Source organism: Plectropomus leopardus, chromosome 4 (genome assembly GCF_026936395.1).
Source record: "Plectropomus leopardus strain MGB_pleo_1.0 chromosome 4, ASM2693639v1, whole genome shotgun sequence".
NCBI lineage: Eukaryota > Metazoa > Chordata > Actinopteri > Perciformes > Serranidae > Plectropomus > Plectropomus leopardus.
In genome coordinates, this window is record NC_142179.1 from 33,382,555 (window position 1) to 33,401,521 (window position 18,967).

General features: G+C 41.6%; 1 protein-coding gene across 4 annotated transcripts in view; it reads left to right on the forward strand.

The window, feature by feature from the left end:
* mtmr3 (myotubularin related protein 3) overlaps window positions 1-18,967 on the forward strand; it is a 39,121-nt gene that overhangs the window by 12,542 nt on the left and 7,612 nt on the right. For 2 of the 4 annotated variants that reach the window (XM_042488020.2, XM_088077163.1), the window contains 15 exons: window positions 912-994; window positions 3,573-3,739; window positions 3,831-3,927; window positions 4,334-4,447; window positions 5,593-5,783; window positions 6,555-6,686; window positions 6,848-6,959; window positions 8,957-9,152; window positions 9,358-9,543; window positions 9,819-9,989; window positions 12,259-12,404; window positions 12,879-14,409; window positions 15,696-15,806; window positions 15,966-16,054; window positions 18,913-18,939. In XM_042488020.2, coding sequence (XP_042343954.2) covers window positions 912-994; window positions 3,573-3,739; window positions 3,831-3,927; window positions 4,334-4,447; window positions 5,593-5,783; window positions 6,555-6,686; window positions 6,848-6,959; window positions 8,957-9,152; window positions 9,358-9,543; window positions 9,819-9,989; window positions 12,259-12,404; window positions 12,879-14,409; window positions 15,696-15,806; window positions 15,966-16,054; window positions 18,913-18,939 — 3,353 coding nt within the window. The remainder of the gene's footprint in view (window positions 1-911; window positions 995-3,572; window positions 3,740-3,830; window positions 3,928-4,333; window positions 4,448-5,592; window positions 5,784-6,554; window positions 6,687-6,847; window positions 6,960-8,956; window positions 9,153-9,357; window positions 9,544-9,818; window positions 9,990-12,258; window positions 12,405-12,878; window positions 14,410-15,695; window positions 15,807-15,965; window positions 16,055-18,912; window positions 18,940-18,967) is intronic. The other 2 variants (XM_088077164.1, XM_088077165.1) reach the window with 1 other exon arrangement.

An 18,967-nucleotide genomic window follows, 5' to 3' on the forward strand; every position in this document is an offset into this window, starting at 1 on the left:
GGGACAAGAGCATATTGACCAATCAATCCACCAACTGACCAAGAGGTATCGGCTGTAGAATTAAACTAAATGTGATCCGAAAAGTATGTGGTGGAAAAATGTATCCATACAAAGCATTTAAGCTGCCAACCTTTAATGAAACTTCTACACCAAAAAAATCTCCCATTAGAGAGTAAACCCTGTCATTGTACTCATGTATTGGGAGCTTAACCTGCTGATGAGTGGCCGCTGATCGTGCATGTCTGCGGACTGTGTGTGAACAGCAGCTTGAGCCACACCTTTTATAAAAAGCCCACTGCGCTGCTTAACAGTGCTCTTAGCTAATTAACAGAGCTTAGTCAGAAGCAGCAGAGGTATTTCCCTGCTGTATTCAAAGTATGCTCTTAAGTCATAAGCACATGGCAGTTCTGTACTTTGGATGGTATTTGCCTACTAAAGATAAGACTGTAGCTCTGGGCCAAAAGGGAAATGCAGATACAGGAACAGGCTCTTCTGCATCTAGTATTGAGTGTTTTTGTGCTCCCGCACTCAAAGTTAAGAAGATTATGTATATTAACAGAGCTCAGGGAGATGTGATGTGATGTGAAAAATTAATGGAAATGCACCTGGACAAGTAATCTGTGTGACTTGTATATTTTTAGCATCATGTGGCTGAATGGTGGTTTGGTTCATACAATTAAATATTTTTAATTAAACGTGATGTGGCAGCACATGTGGCTGGTTCTTGGCATGAAGGCGTTTTACTGCATCCACTAATCTGCTGAAGGGACTGTCAGTTGCAGTCTATTACACCACTTTCACTGACAGCATGTGTCTTGTGGTATATTTTCGACATACTTGATATGCTATTTAACATTTTATCAAAGTTTGACTGCGTATAGATTTGATGTTTCCTCTCTTTTGTTCCACAGGTTCCTCTCCAGCTCATAGAGAACGTGGAGTGTCGGGATATGTTCCAGCTTCATGTCACCTGTAAGGACTGTAAAGTCGTCAGGTAGGATCAGTGATAAATTCCTTCAACCTGGTGTCATACCAGGTGTTACCTCCTCTTTGTTAAAGGTGTAGGAAACTTGATGTAGAATCATGTTTCTTCCGTATCTATAGGAGTACATGTGATGTCCTGTGCGAAGCCTTTGAAGTCACAGAAAACCCCACATAACTAAGAAGTTTATTGTGACTAGGAAGTCCAACTGCAGGAATGTATAGGTGTTACAATTAGCTAAAAGGACAAAGCCATGCCCCATAGGTTACTATGGCTTCACTTAAACATGACACACACTATAAAAGTAACAGAGGAATCCTACAGTCATAAACTATGTTTGACCAAGATGAGGCCAGAATGAGCCGAACCAACAGAGCTGCTTCACCGGGTTCAGCCCACCAAGAAACAAAACGGTTTGTTTGAGTATCAATACACCCAAGGAGTAAACTGACCTTTTCCTCACATGCATCTAATCGATTCAACAACCCCCAAAAATGACAAAACAGGCTTCATACTGTATGTGCAGCAGCGCGATGGAAGGACAAGTTTACAAAGCATAGAGGCTGTTAAATGCACTTTGCACCCAGAAGCTGTATCAGTAAAATATGTGCAGGTATAAAATAATATCACTGCCATTTCACATTTAATTAGGAAAAGAAACCACCTGTTGCTTAGCCTCACAAAGTTCAAACAACAAAGCTGCTGGTTGTTTTGTAGCCTGCTGAAATTGCAGTGCACAGATTGTTTTCCCTGTCACTTAGAATTGTTTCAGGGGTTGTGTTGGACTTTCTTGTCGTCCATCATTTTGATGGACGTGGTTGCAAAAAGTGTTTCATAATATATTATTACCCATCATTTTAATTTACATATTTTACTGATAAAATAGCATTTTATTTTCATTCATTTATTTCCATTTTTCATAATAAATATACAGAACAAACTTGTTGATTATGCATTCATAAGCAGTACTGTAGTGCTATTTGTTTTAGTTCTGCCGCACACCTGTGACACGTGCACATACGTACACGGCACAATTAAGTTTTGGCTTGTTTCAAAGGTTATGTAACCACTGTTCCTACAGTGGTAAGTTTACATACCTCAGTCAACTACAGCTATTAAATAAATTAAGGTTTGTTGCTTTTTCATCTTTACAAGTTATTAGTTAGCAGCTACAGAGAGAAAACGGAATATTATTCACTGTTCCACTCAAAGGCTGCTGGCGACAGTTATAGGCTTTAAAGTAGAATTTTTTTGTTTTGTTTTGCATGTTACTTAATTTATAAGTTGCCTTTGTTCGTCAGTCAACACACATTAAATTTCAATATTACTACTTTGACTCCCACTTGCATGACATAGGCTTTAGCAATGATTGGATATTAATGCACTTAGAAAAATTCAGCCTGAATTGCAAACGGTTATATGAGGTCAAGTCAATTTTATTTAAAAAGCCAAAACACAAACCACGATTTACCTCAGAGGTCTTTACACCACACGACGTAAAGACCCTCACCTTGGACCCTCACAGCAGTTAAGGAAAACTCCTAAAAAAACCCTTAAGCAGGGAAAAACCCCTAACCTGCAGATATCAATTTCTTAACTTGGAGCCAGAAAGTGGAGGAGTGATGTTCCAGTGAGCTCAGGCAGCACTACACCCCTGTTTATAGGGTCATGGAGAGAAAAGATGAACAGAGACACTGACTATCCAAAGAAACATCTGATACTCAGCTGCTGTGACATTTTGCAATGTTATGTAGTAAAAGAGCCGACCAATGCGATGGCTAAAGCTAGCTCCATAATGAGTTTATGCTTTTGATAAAAGACAGGACTGTACAATAGCTACTTAAAGTGCATGCGCCACCAACTGGATGTGGTGTGAATTACCTAAAGTTATAATAGATCGGCCTCATGTTCTAATATGTAAAAATGAGAGACAGACCTCATTTTTTTCTGTCAAAAAAATGTCAATGACATAAAATACTTGGTTAATGCAACCTCTGATTTTCTCTGTGGCAGACTGAAAAACCTGCCAAAAGTACAGGTCTACACTTTGCAGTTGGGAAGTCATGCTGCATTAACTAATTCGTTGACAAATTACCGCCAATCACAAAGTAAAGGTGACGCTCAGGTGAGAGCAGTGTTCTCTATGTGGCCCTCCTTCTTCTCTGTGACAAACACTATCAAGCCATTTAAAACCTCAGTGTTTGAACCAGCAAATAAAGATCAAATTTCAAAAACAGTAAAGGAGCTTTCAACTTCAATAATGACATTTAAAAGCTAATTGCAAGATCACATTCATGATTTAAATTTATTTTACTACAAATGTGTTGAGTGATTTTTACCATGAAGGAGGGAATTAATGTGGAAAAACATGCTTTATGTAACTGTAATATCTGACTATTTGAGTTGAACTCTTGGGCAGGAATATATGTGCTTTCCAAATGCAGAGAGGACAACAGTACAGGCTAGTATATCCTTGGTTCTGAAGTAGATAACAGTATTGAATGTTTTCTTTAGTGTGCCAGCCTTGGCTCTTAATAAACTGTTGCAGCACCATGAAGATGTAACATTGACTCTTGTGTTTGCTCCACAGGTGTCAGTTCTCTACTTTTGAGCAGTGTCAGGAATGGTTGAAACGCCTGAACGCTGTAGTGCGCCCTCCCTCTCGCCTGGAGGACCTCTTCTCCTTCGCCTTCCACGCCTGGTGCATGGAGGTGTATGCAGGTGAAAAGGAGCAGCACGGCGAGCTGTGTAGACCAGGTACCTTACTGTCTCTCACATGTCCTCACGTCACTCCAGCAGAACCTCTTTTCTCTGCTCCGGTCTTATCGGACATCTCTATTCTCTGTAGGCGAACACGTGACGTCCTGGTTCAAGAACGAGGTGGAGAGGATGGGCTTTGACACTCAAAACGCCTGGAGGATATCTGACATCAACAGCAAGTTCAGGTAATGTTGGCTTTTGTTCAGGATAACCTGCTGCTGTGTTGACATCCTTCACTCCCAGCTAGAAGACAGATCCGTCCTTTGCTTTCATTGGCGTACAGCACCAGTGTGTGTGTGTGTGTGTGTGTGTGTGTGTGTGTGTGTGTGTGTGTGTGTGTGTGTGTGTGTGTGTGTGTGTGTGTGTGTGTGTGTGTGTGTGTGTGTGTGTGTGAGAGAGAGAGAGAGAGAGAGAGAGAGAGAGACAGTGGGTGGTTGTGTTATTGTACTCTGCTGGTGCTGCGCCCCGGGCTGATAAGAGCCCAGCCCAGGATTAGGTGTCTGTAGACAGAGACTTTTGTTGAGCCATCACAGCCCTTTGGTGCTCTGGCTCTCTGTCCTCACTGCTCTGTGTGTCCCTCCGCTCTGCCAGGCTTTGCCCCAGCTATCCTCAGCAGCTCCTGGTGCCAGCCTGGATCACTGACAAGGAGCTGGAAAATGTGGCAGCCTTCCGCTCCTGGAAGAGGTTTCCTGCTGTGGTTTATAGGTTGGTGTGTTTGTTTCAAGGTTGAAGGTTAAATGTGTTTATAGCCCCAAAACAATGAAAGGCTTTCTCAGGTGCTGATTAGCTGATTTATTTATGAAAGAAATTAAAGCATCCTCAGATAATATCTTTATGGCTGTGTGTCAGTGTCACTGTGGACAGAGTTTACTTTGACTTAGAAAACCACAGCATACAGCTAATTACTAATGGATAATTCCCTCCAGGCTACATTTCTGGATTTGGTTCTTTTCAGAGTTTGTCAACATGGCCAAGACCACTCACTTAACCAATAACATACACTGCGTCAGGGCTTCAGTGAATTGTGGTTGTTGTATTTAATGAACAGTACTTCGAGTACTTTAGCCTTTGAACATTGTTTTTGGAAAACTACTCCAACCAGAAATGCCAACACTGTATGCCTGTTTTGTGCGTCACAGCACCTGAAATAAATACTAGACAAAGTTTGCTGTGGTTCCTAACCTTTTTAGCTAATGAAAATAAAGGAGGTCTGCTTTAGACCCACAATAGATAAGATGAGTTGTAAGCAGTTAAACCAAAAAAAAAATTGAATTCTCAAGTTAATATCTTAATGATTAGTCAATAAATTGATTAGTTTATTGACAAATTAATCAAATTTGTAAGATCATTTATTAAGCAAAAAAAGTAGAAAAATCACTGGTTCCAGCTTCTCAAATTAGAATATTTGTTGTTCCAGTTCTATAAGATAGTAAGTAAAATACTTATGTGTTTTGGACAAAATATGCAGTTTGGATATGTCAACATGGACTTTAGGGCACTGTGATTAACATTTTCACAATTTTCAAAAAGTAATAGGATAAGCAACCATGGAATTAATTAATACTTGCAGGCCTCTTGATTAAAAAAAATTAAGAAACAAGTAAAAAAATTAAACATGTATTTGTGCAAAAGAAACTGATAGATGTTAAATGCTGTCTGTTATGTACGACATAAACCTACAGCTGTGAATTACTGTATTGTGGCATTGTGGTAGCAAAAGGCATTTTTGTCCTGTATATAAGAATAGATGTGAGATCAAATAAACAGCCATAGTCTTCAACAGTAGACTGACTATGTTGTTGTGTTTTGACTAACTTCTTTCTGGTTGCCCTGACCGCCCCCTCATACAGACATCAGACCACAGGAGCTGTGATCGCCCGCTGCGGCCAGCCAGAGGTCAGCTGGTGGGGCTGGAGGAACGCTGATGACGAGCACCTGGTCCAGTCCATTGCCAAGGCCTGCGCTGTGGACAGCAGCTCCCGCAAACACCTTTCCAATGGCAGCTACACCAATGGCACTGACCTGCCTGATACCGACTTTGGTAAGAGCTTACACACAGTCAGCCCTGGGCTGCATTAACTGTAATATGTTTTTGAAGTTAAAACACATAACTATTGCCACATGTATGCACAACGTCCAAACTACTCTGGCGTTTTAGTTTGAAAGCTACAGAGTTGCGTTTTAGTCTGGATTGGTGGGAAGAGAGACTTTTGAAAACGATGAAGCAGACAACCACGTTCCCTTCTGGATTCAGTACACGTGTGAAGACTATATGTGAATGGTCATGTGATATTCGCTTTCAGGTGTGTTAGTATGGAAGGAGATTATTTCTAAAACATAAAATCCCTTGTGTAGGGAGATCATTTTCGTTTTAAATCACCTTATTTTTTAAAAAAAAAACATAGTGTAGATGTGGCCTTACTCAACCTCTCACTCACTGATATACTGTCCACACACACACACACACACACACACAAACACACTCTTCTGGCTGATAACACACCCACCACCACTGCACACAGACAGATATTTCCGCACTGAAGGCTTGCTATCTGCATGAAGAGCAGACGCTCTGTGCAGTGTGACCTGTTAGGACTTGTCTGAAGTAGCAGGCTTACACAAACACAGATCACAGTAATTTCTTATGTCAGACAGATTGTGATGGATGTGCCTGGATGAAAATCATTCACTTCTTAATGATATCCTTGTATTTTGATTGTGAATATGAACTCAACCAAACCCCTCAGCTCTACTGTCATACGGCCTAAATTTAACTGAGAGACGATTGTGCTTTGTTTCGTGTCTTTTTCAGAATCCTCCATGACCAACAGCTCAGAGGTGGAGACGTTGGCCATCCAGCCCCACAAATTACTGATCCTGGATGCCAGGTCCTACGCTGCTGCTGTAGCTAATAGGGCTAAAGGGGGAGGCTGTGAATGTCCAGGTAGGTCCTCTCAACTCAGTCCCTGGTTACTAGCAGAATTAGGTCAGTGTGTGCTGTGGATTCAGGAGCTCAGTTGACAGCAAATGTGATTGTTCTGTGTGCTAAAATTAAAACCACCAGTTTTCTCCTTTTTTTCCCCCATTGTTTTCTTCCTGTTCCAGAGTACTATCCCAACTGTGAAGTGGTGTTTATGGGCATGGCCAACATCCACTCCATCCGCAAGAGTTTCCAGTCTCTGCGTTTCCTCTGCACTCAGATGCCCGATCCAGCCAAGTAGGTTTTTTTTTTTTACGCCTCCAGCAATGCCTCCAATTTTCCCTCGTCGTAACTCTAAAGCTCTGCAGACTCAAACTACTAAACTCAAAGCTCTCAAGCTTCACTGTAACTGTAGGTAACTAGTAATCACAGCTGTGTTTTGACCTTGGCCATACATCTGCGCCTGATTTAGAACGTCTGGCCCAACCTCAAGCGGAGGATCTCTTTCCATCAGCACTCCCGGACTCGTCGTTACAATAATGTGTAATCGAATCACTCCGGCTTAAGAGAATGTTGTTGAAAGTAGTTAGGAGATCAAATCAGAAGACGAAAACAGACTCTAAAAACCCCTCCCAACTCTAAACCTAATTCAGCCTTTTTATAAGGGTCACACAGTGCATGTCCATTTACCTCTGTATTTGCAGGCCTTTCAATTATAGTCTTTTGCACATTTGCAAAAGAAATGCAAAAAAAGACAGCAGGCTGCACCAGTTTGTAAAGGATGATTGCTAAATGACTGAACTTGTAGTCCTCAAATTTTGAAAGTGAAAAATCTGTCACATGCTCGACTGTCTCTGTCACAGACGCTCCGTGCTCGTAGACAATATAAACCACCCATAATGCTTAGTATAATAACCAAGATAAGATAAGGATGCTAACATTTACTCATAATTGAAGTAGGCCAAGGTGCATGCATCATCCACTGGTCATGTAATGTTTTGAAATATTATTTGGCCATGATTCAAAAAGGCAAAGTCATTTGCTAATCATTACCAGACACCTGGATTTTTAAGCTACATTAATCAATTTGTGACCTCTAGGGGGCAGAAGAACAGCCAAGCAACACAGCTGCCACCATATACCTGCCTGTAAAGTTATTAGTGTAAACAAACAGTTGCCTACTTGAATATCCAACAGATTGAGAGATACACTGTCATTCCTTTGAAGTCATACTTCTGGGCACCTGACAAATGAAAGTCTAATATTTGCTCTGCTGTAGCTCTTGTTTGATCTCCACCAACTCCTGTGAAAAATATTTCTCTACTCTTTAGCTACTAACTTTCTCCACCTGTCATTTGGGATGGAGCAGGTAGTGTACAGTGGGTTTATCAGAGCCTGTTTGCTTGAAGTTTTTGCTTTAGGAAACACATTGCCGATTTTCAGCGAGCTTTGATTCATTGCAGCGTGTGCGGATGAACAGTGTTTGGCTTCCCAAACAAGCTGTGACCATCCACTGGCAAAAGTCTGCTGTGTGATGGAAAATGGGTTATCGAAGTCTGCTGCAAATGTGCGTGGAGATCCAGGCACCAGCAGTACAGGGGGGGCAGCCAAACACTGTTCATTTGAACACACTGCAGTGACACAGAGCCTTAAAGTGGCTACGATCGACCTGCTCCATACCAAACAACAGACAAGACAAAGTTAACAGCCAGCTGGTGAATATAGTTGTGCATTAGCAGCTGAAGATTCAGATATATTCCTCAGGAGTTGGTAGAGACCACAAACAGAACTAAAGGAGAGTAACTATTAAAACTTACACTCACCAGGTGGCCAGAAATGCAAATAAATGCTAATATCCATAACTGCTGCCTGCATAAATTAATAAAATATTGCTCAAAAGTTTGTCATATCATCCTAAAAGGAGGTTTTATTTTGTTACATGTTTCTGCTGCCCCCAAATGGCCAAAAGAATTAGTTATTGCAAATTTTAGAACAACAAATGTGCTTAGATAGACCTTAAGCTTTATGCAAGTGTAAGTCAGACACTAAAGGACAATCTCACTTTTTTCTGAGAAAAAGGATATACATGATGGTTGTGCTCATAGCTATACGATGTCCTGGGGAAGTTGTTGATGGGCGTTGCAATCTATATAAAGCTAGAAATGCTGTGGAATGTGGCACAGGTCCAAGCTGGGTCCTTGTCCTCATATAACGTGTGCAATGCAATCACTTGGTGACTGAGGCTTATGAGGTTCTCTGATGTTTTTGCTCTTTTGCTGTCTGTGTTCCTGCAGCTGGCTTTCTGCACTGGAGAGCACCAAGTGGCTGCAGCATCTCTCCCTGCTGCTGAAGGCGGCGCTGCTGGTGGTCAACGCCGTGGACAGAGACCACAGGCCCGTACTGGTGCACTGCTCAGACGGCTGGGACCGCACACCTCAGATTGTTGCTTTGTCCAAGCTGCTGCTGGACCCTTACTACCGCACTATTGAGGTACAAATAAGGACTCTTTCGGGTCCAGACTTGACCCTGGTCGTTTTCAATTTTTTTGAGGGCAATTTATGTAGCTAGGATGACATCTGATAGCAGGAAAACTTTCTGTTCACTTTAATTTAATATTTGTTGGTTTTTATGTGCAAATAAAATGCTACCAGAGTAATTGGTCCGAAAGTATCTAAGTTGTGTTGTCTTTGCGCAGGGCTTCCAAGTTTTGGTGGAGACGGATTGGCTGGACTTTGGCCATAAGTTTGCTGACCGCTGCGGCCACGGAGAAAACTCTGAGGATCTGAACGAGCGCTGCCCTGTCTTCCTGCAGTGGCTGGACTGTGTTCACCAGCTGCAGAGGCAGTTCCCATGCTCCTTTGAGTTTAACGAGGCCTTCCTGGTGCGTATAAGTCTGGTAGTTGATGTGTACTGCAGCTGTTGCAAAGATTCTTGAGATTAGATGCTTCAGAATGTTTTAATGCACAGCTATAGAAACGGCATGCCTCCGATTCAAGTGTTGTCATGTCAGTTTCCGATTGTGAGCCTGTGATATACAGTTACTGTCTGAGTATGTTCATAAGACGTATGAGGAAAGTCCTGTCATCTCTGCTCTTATTATCATACCTGAATTGTGTGTATGCAAGCTTCTACATGTCCGTATGTGTGTGCCTGCAGGTTAAGCTGGTGCAGCACACCTACTCCTGTCTGTTCGGCACCTTCCTGTGTAACAGTGGCAAGGAGAGGGAGGACCGCCACGTCCAGGAGAGGACCTGCTCTGTCTGGTCACTGCTGAGACCGGCCAACCGCACACTGAGGAACATGCTGTACTCCTCACACTCTGAGACAGTACGTCCACTGTTTTATCACTGTGTGTCAGACTCAAGTCCTTTAGGAAGTGCAGTGCTGCTAGTTGTGGTCCTGGTTATTCTGTTTTGTTTTTTTTTTTCTTCAAATAATAGGATGAAACTATAAAAATCATTAACAAATTATTTTCTAATACATATTTGAGAAGTCTGGACAGATATAAAGCCAGGAAGGCAAAGGATAAAAATGAGTTAATGTAAAGAAAATGTGTTAGTGTAATTGATTTGGAAAACAGAGAATTAAGCTGCCCTAGGTTTGGGTTTTTAAATCATGCAGGTTTAGACATCAACATCTTCAAATGCTTCATAGGAAAGATGAACCCCAGAGCTATGTTTTTCATAAGGTTTCTTTAGATTAGGCTGCACGATATTGAAAAAAACTTATATTGTAATATATTTTGTTTCCTCAACATATGTTGCAATATAAAAAATAAATAGATATCAAATTACTTGATATCTCTTTTAGAAAATAATTGTTAATTCTATAATTACTGTTGTGATTTTCTAGATGAGTGCATCTGTATAGAAAAAAATAGCAATAATAATAATAATGAAGGCAAAAATATAGGGATGCATAATAATATTGGCAACTCACCAGTATCGGCAGAAATTGGCTTGAAAATGAAATATCGCAATCAGCCAACATGTTCATTTCTGCCAATACTACAAGCATAACAAACATATATATATATATATATATATATATATATATATATATATATATATATATATACATATAAAAATATTTTCCTGTTTTGTACAATGAATATTGCATACTCTGAAAAGCATTGCATTTTATGTCTCCATCTGCTGGTGGGACATCAAGATTAGAGTATACATAATATGATGTTAATTCTACTACTAGACTTGATCACTAAAAGTAGGAAAAAAGTATATAAATCGACATCAGTACTGGTTATTGGTCAAATGAGTTAAATATCAGCATATATGCAAAAAAAATCCAATATCATGCATCTCTACTAAAAATTAAAATAAAAAAATATATCCTGATTACTTTTCTTAGGGACGGAGGGGAAACTGGGTAGTTTAAGTTGATGCACCATGACACCTTTTTATTCATATCATACTTTTATCAATTCAGGCATGTCCATGATCTAACATGTCATAATAACATGTTGCTTATCCTAAACTATGGGCCTTCCTTACATTGCTCCTCTGTCTCCTCACACATTTTCAGGTCGTGGTCGACTGCTAGTAGGGCTGCCCTTTGGTTGTTTATCAGACCGACTTCCCTTGTAGATTAACATTACCTTTCCTGGCTCGCGGCTCCGAAATGCAAATGGTAGACCTCTGTCTTTTTTTAGGCTAACTCAATTAGTTTTAGCCTGGCTTGTAGCTGGTAACCAGCTTTTACAGTTCAGCAACTCAGCAGTGAAGATTAGCTCGGAGAATTTGTGATAATTTCGTGATTTCATCTGTGCAGTGAACACAAAACACTGGCCTTTTCACAGTCGTACTAGAACCTGGACTTATCTAGAAACTTTCTGCTGACTACTGCAGCTTTGGAAAAGCTGGCGCTTCACTGTGTCTGCAGCACATGCTGCCCCAATTATTGTACACACACACACACACACACACACACACACACACACACACACACACACACACACACACACACACACACACACACACACACACACACAGACAGCAGGAGAGTCTCACTTTCCATAACAATCACAGCCAGACTATGATGTCACATACACAGGTAATCTGTCTTAAATAGGAAGGCCAGGCAGGTAACATAGTTCATGAAAAATGAAAACATTAAAAAGTTGTAGCTTGACATGTTTTAGTTAACTTCCTGTAACTGACAATGCTCGTCCTGCGATGTGATAGAAGCCCATGTGCACATCGCAGTGTCTATGCTGAAACCATTTATCATGCAGCCCAACTTCATTTTTTTGTTATTTTTTAGCCTCAGACTTGTGTGAGCTGCATTTTTGTGGTTACTATTGTTTTTGTGTTTACACTGTGTGTGTGTGGGTGTTCTGACCATAATTTTATCTGCTAACCATGAGTGCATGAAGGAAAAATGTTCTCATTTCTTTCAATTCTCAGAACTCATTTACATTCAGATTCAAATGTTCATCCAAAAACGGCTTAGTTTCTTTTCTTTTTTCTTTTTTTTTTTTTTTAGATGTTTCAGACTTTAACGATCTGTTTCAAGATTATATGTTGTTTCCCCTCTTCCTTCTGATCACACCAAATTAAGTTTGCAGCTCTTCTTCCAGGTTCTACATCCAGTGTGTCACGTACGCAACCTGATGCTGTGGACAGCGGTGTACCTGCCCAGCTCCTCCCCCACCACCCCCTCCGACGACTCCTGTGCCCCCTACCCTGTGCCCGGCGGCAACCCGGAGGACACGCCCCTGGGCAGGTGAGCCTGGCGCGCTGGCACCCGAACCCCCCCTTCCTCTTCCTCTCTCATGTAAGATAAACACAGGTCGAGGAATCCCACAGCAGGAGGGGCCCGGCTTTCCGACTCCACTGCTTAAATACTTTGCTGTGCTCACTGTCTCACACGATTTTATGCTTTGCTTATCTCATGTCTCATGACAGTCATACCAGCAAGGAAGAGCAACAGGAAGTTGGTTCATTTCAGTGTTGACATACTTTATGACAGCTAGCTCTAAGTGAAAGAGACAAAGTCTGAGTGCTTTTCTTCCATTATGTCTGTGCTGCTTTTTCTTGTTTTGATGTGGCTGATGTGTGATTTATTTGTTAACTGAATTTGATAATGATTATGTGTGCTGCTGCAGACTGAATCACAGGGTGTTAAACCCACTGAGCTGTTGTTATGTAATGAAATGCTGTTTCCTGTCAATAACTCTTCTCTTTGTTTGCTCTGCAGACGTACGAAAACTCGCTCCTTTGACAACTTGCCCAGTGCATGTGAGCTGGGAAGCTCGCTGGCTCCGAACCGTCGCTCCAGTGACCCAAGCCTCAATGAGAAGTGGCAGGACCACCGGCGCTCTCTGGAGCTCAACATGGCAGTGGGGCCTGAGGGAGGGGGAGGCCAGGATCAGGAGGTGCGGCCTAACGGAGTGGGGCCTTACCCAGACGGAGTGGACTCTGAGCTGGAAGACAGCCCGCAGCCCCGGGGCTCGCACACTGAGCTCAGACAGGAAGGCTCTGTGAGCGCAGCAGCAACACAGGAGGAAGCGGAGAAGGCGGAGCTCTCTGTAGCAGTGGGCGTGGCCGAGGGGCAGATGGAGAACATTCTTCAGGAAGCCACTAAAGAGGAGGCAGCAGCAGATATTCAGAGAGAGGAAAGTGCTGCTGTCACACATGTCTTGGACAGCACAGAGGTCGAGATAGAAGCAAAACTTGAAGACGATGATCAGTGTGCGAATATCGTCGGGACTGAGATGCAGAGTGAAGCATTTGCTAATGGTCACCTTCCAGAAAATGGCGTGATGGAGGCTGAGGAGGATGAAGAATTTCCCCCTCTGCCCTCACAGAAGGCTGAGGAGCCAGATCAACAGGCAGCTGAGGTGACTCAGAACCCAGAGAAGCTGGTGGAGGTGAAGCAAGATGTAGAGAACTCTTCTGTACCAGAGGAGCTTGCTCATGGACCCAGTGAGTCCGGCTCAGGTGAGCCAGAGCAGCCTGCAGCCCAAAGAACTATAACTAACGGCTTTGTGGACAGCTCACCTGAGGAGCAGGGTGTGGAGGAGGAGCCCTGCCCTGACTCAGAGTCTGACCAAGTTATCACAGAGGCGGTGGAGCAGGTGGATAAGAGGGCCTCACTGATGGAAAGCTCCACAGAGACTTTGACGGAGGAGGCCTGCAGCAGGCTGGAGCTTCCAGTGCAGCTTCCTGTTTGTCCAAGTCGTCAGCCCTGCAGTGACAGCAGGAGCCAACCGCCCTGCTCCAGGAAGGAGAAAGGAGCGGAGACGGGTGAGCATGGCTTTATGAGAACTTTAAACGGGGGCAGCAAGCGACCCTCTGTCAGTGCCTTTCAGTCTGACCTCAGCAGGGACGGGGTTTGTAACGGCGACAGCTCCGACGGGGAGCCCTGCGGAGGACATCACTGGGCCAAAGGGAACGGGGAGAGGGCTCCTCTGAGTCGACAGGTGTCCCTAGTAAGCTGCAACTCCCTGATCCTCCACCCACGGGGCAGCTGCTCTCAGCACCGCTGGTGCCATGCCCTGCTGGGCCGGGCCGCCATTAGCCCGGAGCAGCCGTCCCGCAGTCACCTGGATGACGATGGACTGACACTGCACACAGACGCCATCCAGCAGAGGCTGAGGCAGATTGAGGCGGGGCATCAGATGGAAGTGGAGACTCTGAAGAAGCAGGTGCAGGAGCTGTGGAGCCGCCTGGAGAATCAGCAGCACGCCGGCTCCCACAGGATCAACGGAGATATGGGAGACGAAGTGGTAAGGAGCTGATTGGTTGAAACTGATTGACCTGCTGATCTGTTTACCTCCTGGATGTTCCGAATTAAGGTTTAGTGTGTAAATGTTAGGGGGATTAAGTCGCGTCCAGCAGTGAGGATTGCAGATTGCAACCAGCTGGAACTTCTCCTGGTTAGAATTCCTTAAGTGTTCATTGTTCTGGAAGTTTTTACTGTAAGCCAAATTATCCACAGAGGTACGGACCAGGCAATTACAAGTGAAAACAGAATAAAGCAGTTTTCTGATAAAAGTCAGTGAATCTCCAACGCTGTTTGACATGTTCGGGACGCCGTGCACCTGTTTACGTGTGCTCACCTAATTCCTTATGGTGACGGTCAGGAAGTTTTAACTGTGAGCCGAATTATTCCAGAAGTCTCTTTCTTTCCAAAACAAATGGTCCAGGCCATTAAAACCTGTAAAAACACAGAATAAAGCAGTGACATGTTATAAATCAGTGCATCTCCTACATTGTTTGGCATGTCAAAGACGGGCACAAATAATCTATGCCATCTGTGCTCCCATTTTTCTCTGAGAACTAAAGATGCAGACGTTCAGGAGGTTTTTGGGAGCTGAATTATCCGCAGGTTTCTTCCTCTTAAACACAAACAAACCTGGTGATTTAAACCAGTAAACCAGTAACACTGAATTAAGTAATTTAACAAAATCAGTGTTTTTTACGCTAAATGCAAATAGCCCTTTGTTGAGCCAGTGTTTGGTTTGTCCATTCTGGGCTACTGTAGAAACTTTTTTTTTTTTTTTTTCAAATTATGTATATTGGGTTTTTAATAATTTTAAGTGAACAGATTGACACAAACAAACCCCATCCCTCCCATCCCTCAAAACAAAGTCCTGGCAAAAGGGGAAACAGAAAAACAAACTTTAATTGTGAATAAAAATAAATTAGTTAATCAAATAATAATAATAGATAATAGTAAATAATAATAATAAATACTAAATATTTGATATTAGTAGATACTAGATCAATAAATAAATAATAACAGTAAAAAGAAAAGTAATTCTAATTATAATAACAATGCTACTGTAGAAACATGGTGCTACATGGAGATCTCCATGGATGAGGACCCGCTTCCTTGGTAGATTCAAACAGCTCATTCTAAGTTAACAAAAACAGTTCTCAATTTCAGGGGATTATACACTAAAGAAAACATCTTTATTATATTATTTTCCATTTCTGCCGATATAGCTCCCCAAATCAGGTCGATGCACTTCCATACGCCTTCTAACTCTCTGTCTCTCGCTTATTGTAGACCTCGATGACAGACTCCGAGTACAATCTGGACCCCAACTGTTTGTCACGCTGCAGCACGGAGCTGTTCTCTGAGGCCAGCTGGGAGCAGGTGGACAAACAGGACACTGAGGTGAGCAGCCAGGCTAACATCGTTTTAAGGGAGGGAACCAAAATCTCAAAGCAGCGGCTCTGTTTGTTGCATTTATGAACTCAGATCTCTTCAGAAATGTCAGCTGATGATGGTTGATGGTGGGTGAGCTGTGAACTGAGACCCGTGCGTACATTCCAGGTGACCCGCTGGTACCCGGACCATTTGGCAGCGCAGTGTTACGGCTGTGAGAGCAGGTTCTGGCTCGCCACCAGGAAGCATCACTGCAGGTAAGAACTGATGGTTATCAAGCTGAAAGAGCTCAAAGCTTCAGTCACTCTCCCTGCCATCGACCACTCCTGTCTGTCCCGTCGAGGCTTAAAGAGATGCTTCCTCTGTTTAAGCTCCCTCCTCCTCTGTTCACACTCAGTTTCTTGTATCCAGATACATTGAGACTGTGTTCAGATTAAGCTGATGCAGCTTTTGGTTCACACTCAGCATCGTAATGAGTCTAATTTTCATTCTGAGTTGGATTGGTTGGATTTTACTTTCTGTCCACCGTCACTTGTGTTTCTGCAGATGAGAGCTCGAAATCAGACTGTTGACTAGTTTTGGTTTCCACTAGGGAGGAAAGACTTAGACTGGTTTAAAAGACTTCAGTTTATTGTCCAGCCTGCTCTGTACTACATATGTGAATACATGCATGTCTGACCACCGGCAGACGTGCATGTGTGAGGATAAGATGACCTAATCTGTCCTTTAAGAGGACCTATTATGCTTATTTTCAGGTTCATACTTGTATTTAAAATTTCTACTACTTTACATGCTATAATACTGAAAAACACTTCATTTTCCTCATACTGTCTGTGCTGGAACATCTGCATTCATCCTCTAAGACGCTTTGTTTTAGTGCCTGTCTTTTTAACCCTTTAAAACCTAAAAAATTTGGCTTGATTTCTTTAAAAAACATGGGAAGAGTGGGAAGAGGGCAATGAGCACTACAACAGAACTACCTGAGAAATTAGTAAAAACTAAAAGAAAGTTACCAGAAAATTGCTAATAAATAAATACTGTAAATACATAAAATGAAAAAGAAAATTTAAAAAATAAACAAAGAGATGACCTGGAAAAATTGCCTACAATTTATAATAATTCTGTAACACAATTTTGAATAATTAATTATGCTAATTATAGATCTAGTTATCCCTAGTGTTTTTCTTTTTTGCTTAGACATTTTCCCTACGTTTTTAAAAATCATTTTCTTAATCTGCTAATTTTTTGGAATTCATGTAATATTTCTTACCAAGATATTCATTGCCTTTTATATCATGTTTTTAAAGAAATCGCACCAGTGTCCTCTGGGTTTAAATACTTATTATCATAGGCATCTAAAAACAGCACAAAAATAGTGACGTTGCTACAGGCTTCAAAGGGTTAAGCCCCTCATGCGAAACAGCCAAGTCTGCTCCTGATTGGTCAGCGTTTCCAGGTCTTTGTTATTTCAGCGTTTCTGCACCATCATTGCAGCCGAGGAATTACTATTACAAAAAAACAGCAGCACTTTCTTTTGTGAAAAATCTTAACTAAAAACTTATAAACTCATTGGACATGTTCCAACAGGAATATGATGCCAAATCAGAGAGAAATTCACAACATCAACAACCCACATTACATGTTTACATGACGTGTGAAGGCCACTTCATCTCGCAGCGTAGGCTACAGAGTTTAAACACTTACAGTGGTGTGTTCGGAGCAGATGAACCTAAAAAGAAATCCAGCGCACTATGATGTCTTCTTCTTCTTATTCTTATTCTTATTCTTATTCTTATTATTCTTCTTATTATTAATATTAATATTAATATTAATATTAATATTAATATTAATATTAATATTAATATTATTAATAATATCAATTATTGTTATTGTGGCTAGAGTAGAAAAACAGCTGTAAACAGAATTCAGAAGAGTCTGAAGTCTGAGGGTTTTGCTTACAAACATTACTTTTTTACCTCATTTTTTAAACTTTGGCCATTTTAATTATGAGCAAAACACTATATATGACACAATATACAAAAAAGCATAATAGGTCCCTTTCATAAGTTTTGAATTTGCACTATAATGAGAACATTTTTAGAGTGAAGTATGGCAGAGCCTTATTAAAGGAGTAAAAGGTGAGACTGTCAGGGAGCTGCTGTCCTGCACTGATGTGCCCCGCAGACATCACTGTTTAGAATAAAGGGACAGATGGAACCTCAGTGTCCATTCAAAGTGTACGCGGAAGTATCAGGACATCTTTTGGTTGGCTGAAGTGTGCAGATGGAGATATTATTTCAGTAGTTTGTCTCATTGTGATTTTGCAGATGTTGTTTCCTTTAATATCATCATTTGCTCATGTCACTGCTGACTGCTGCTTACTTTGCTTTTTTGTGATGGATTGGATCAAGTTAAGTGCTGAGTACCAGAAGTTTAAGCAGGATGTATTTTGGATGCTCATCCGGAGTTATAGGTTTATTTTTTAAAATTTTAAAATTATTTTATTTTATTATTATTTTGTTTTCAGTTGAGTTTCAGTTTCTTACATGTGTTTGTTTAGTTTTCATTCCTTTAAAATGTTTGCCTTTGGTTCATTTTTATTACTTTTCAGTATTATCTTTAGGTCGTGTTATTTATAATGCGGGGGGTATTTGTCAGCGGCAAGATTCAAGAAGTTCAGAACAGGAAACTGACCTACAGTCATGTAGACATCAGTAAACATCGAACATATGCACCCGGCTCTTGGTGCTTGTTGTGTTGACAAATATAACCAAATTTAAAAAGACTAAAACTAAAGACTTGTATATTTTTATTTCATTTTATTATAATAAGTACACTCTTGTTAGTTAGCTAGTTTTACTTTTTTTTTTTTGTTACACATAGTTTAATTTTGGTCATTTTTAATAACCTTGGTGTGGTCTGGACTGCAGACTTCATTATAACAGTGTAGCATTGCAGCCATTTCTCAATTGTAGCTATTTTAGATTTTGTGCCTCATAAAAACAGAAGAAAAGCTTTGTAACACACATCTTCAGCAGAAGGTGTGTTGTAGTGTGTGAAGTGTCCTTCACTGCTGCGGCAGTTCTTATCCATTGTCTGCCCCTCTCCTCTACAGTGGCAGGGAGCCTGTCCAGGAGGTCTGGTGAGATCCGGCTCCCCTGTCCCCCCTC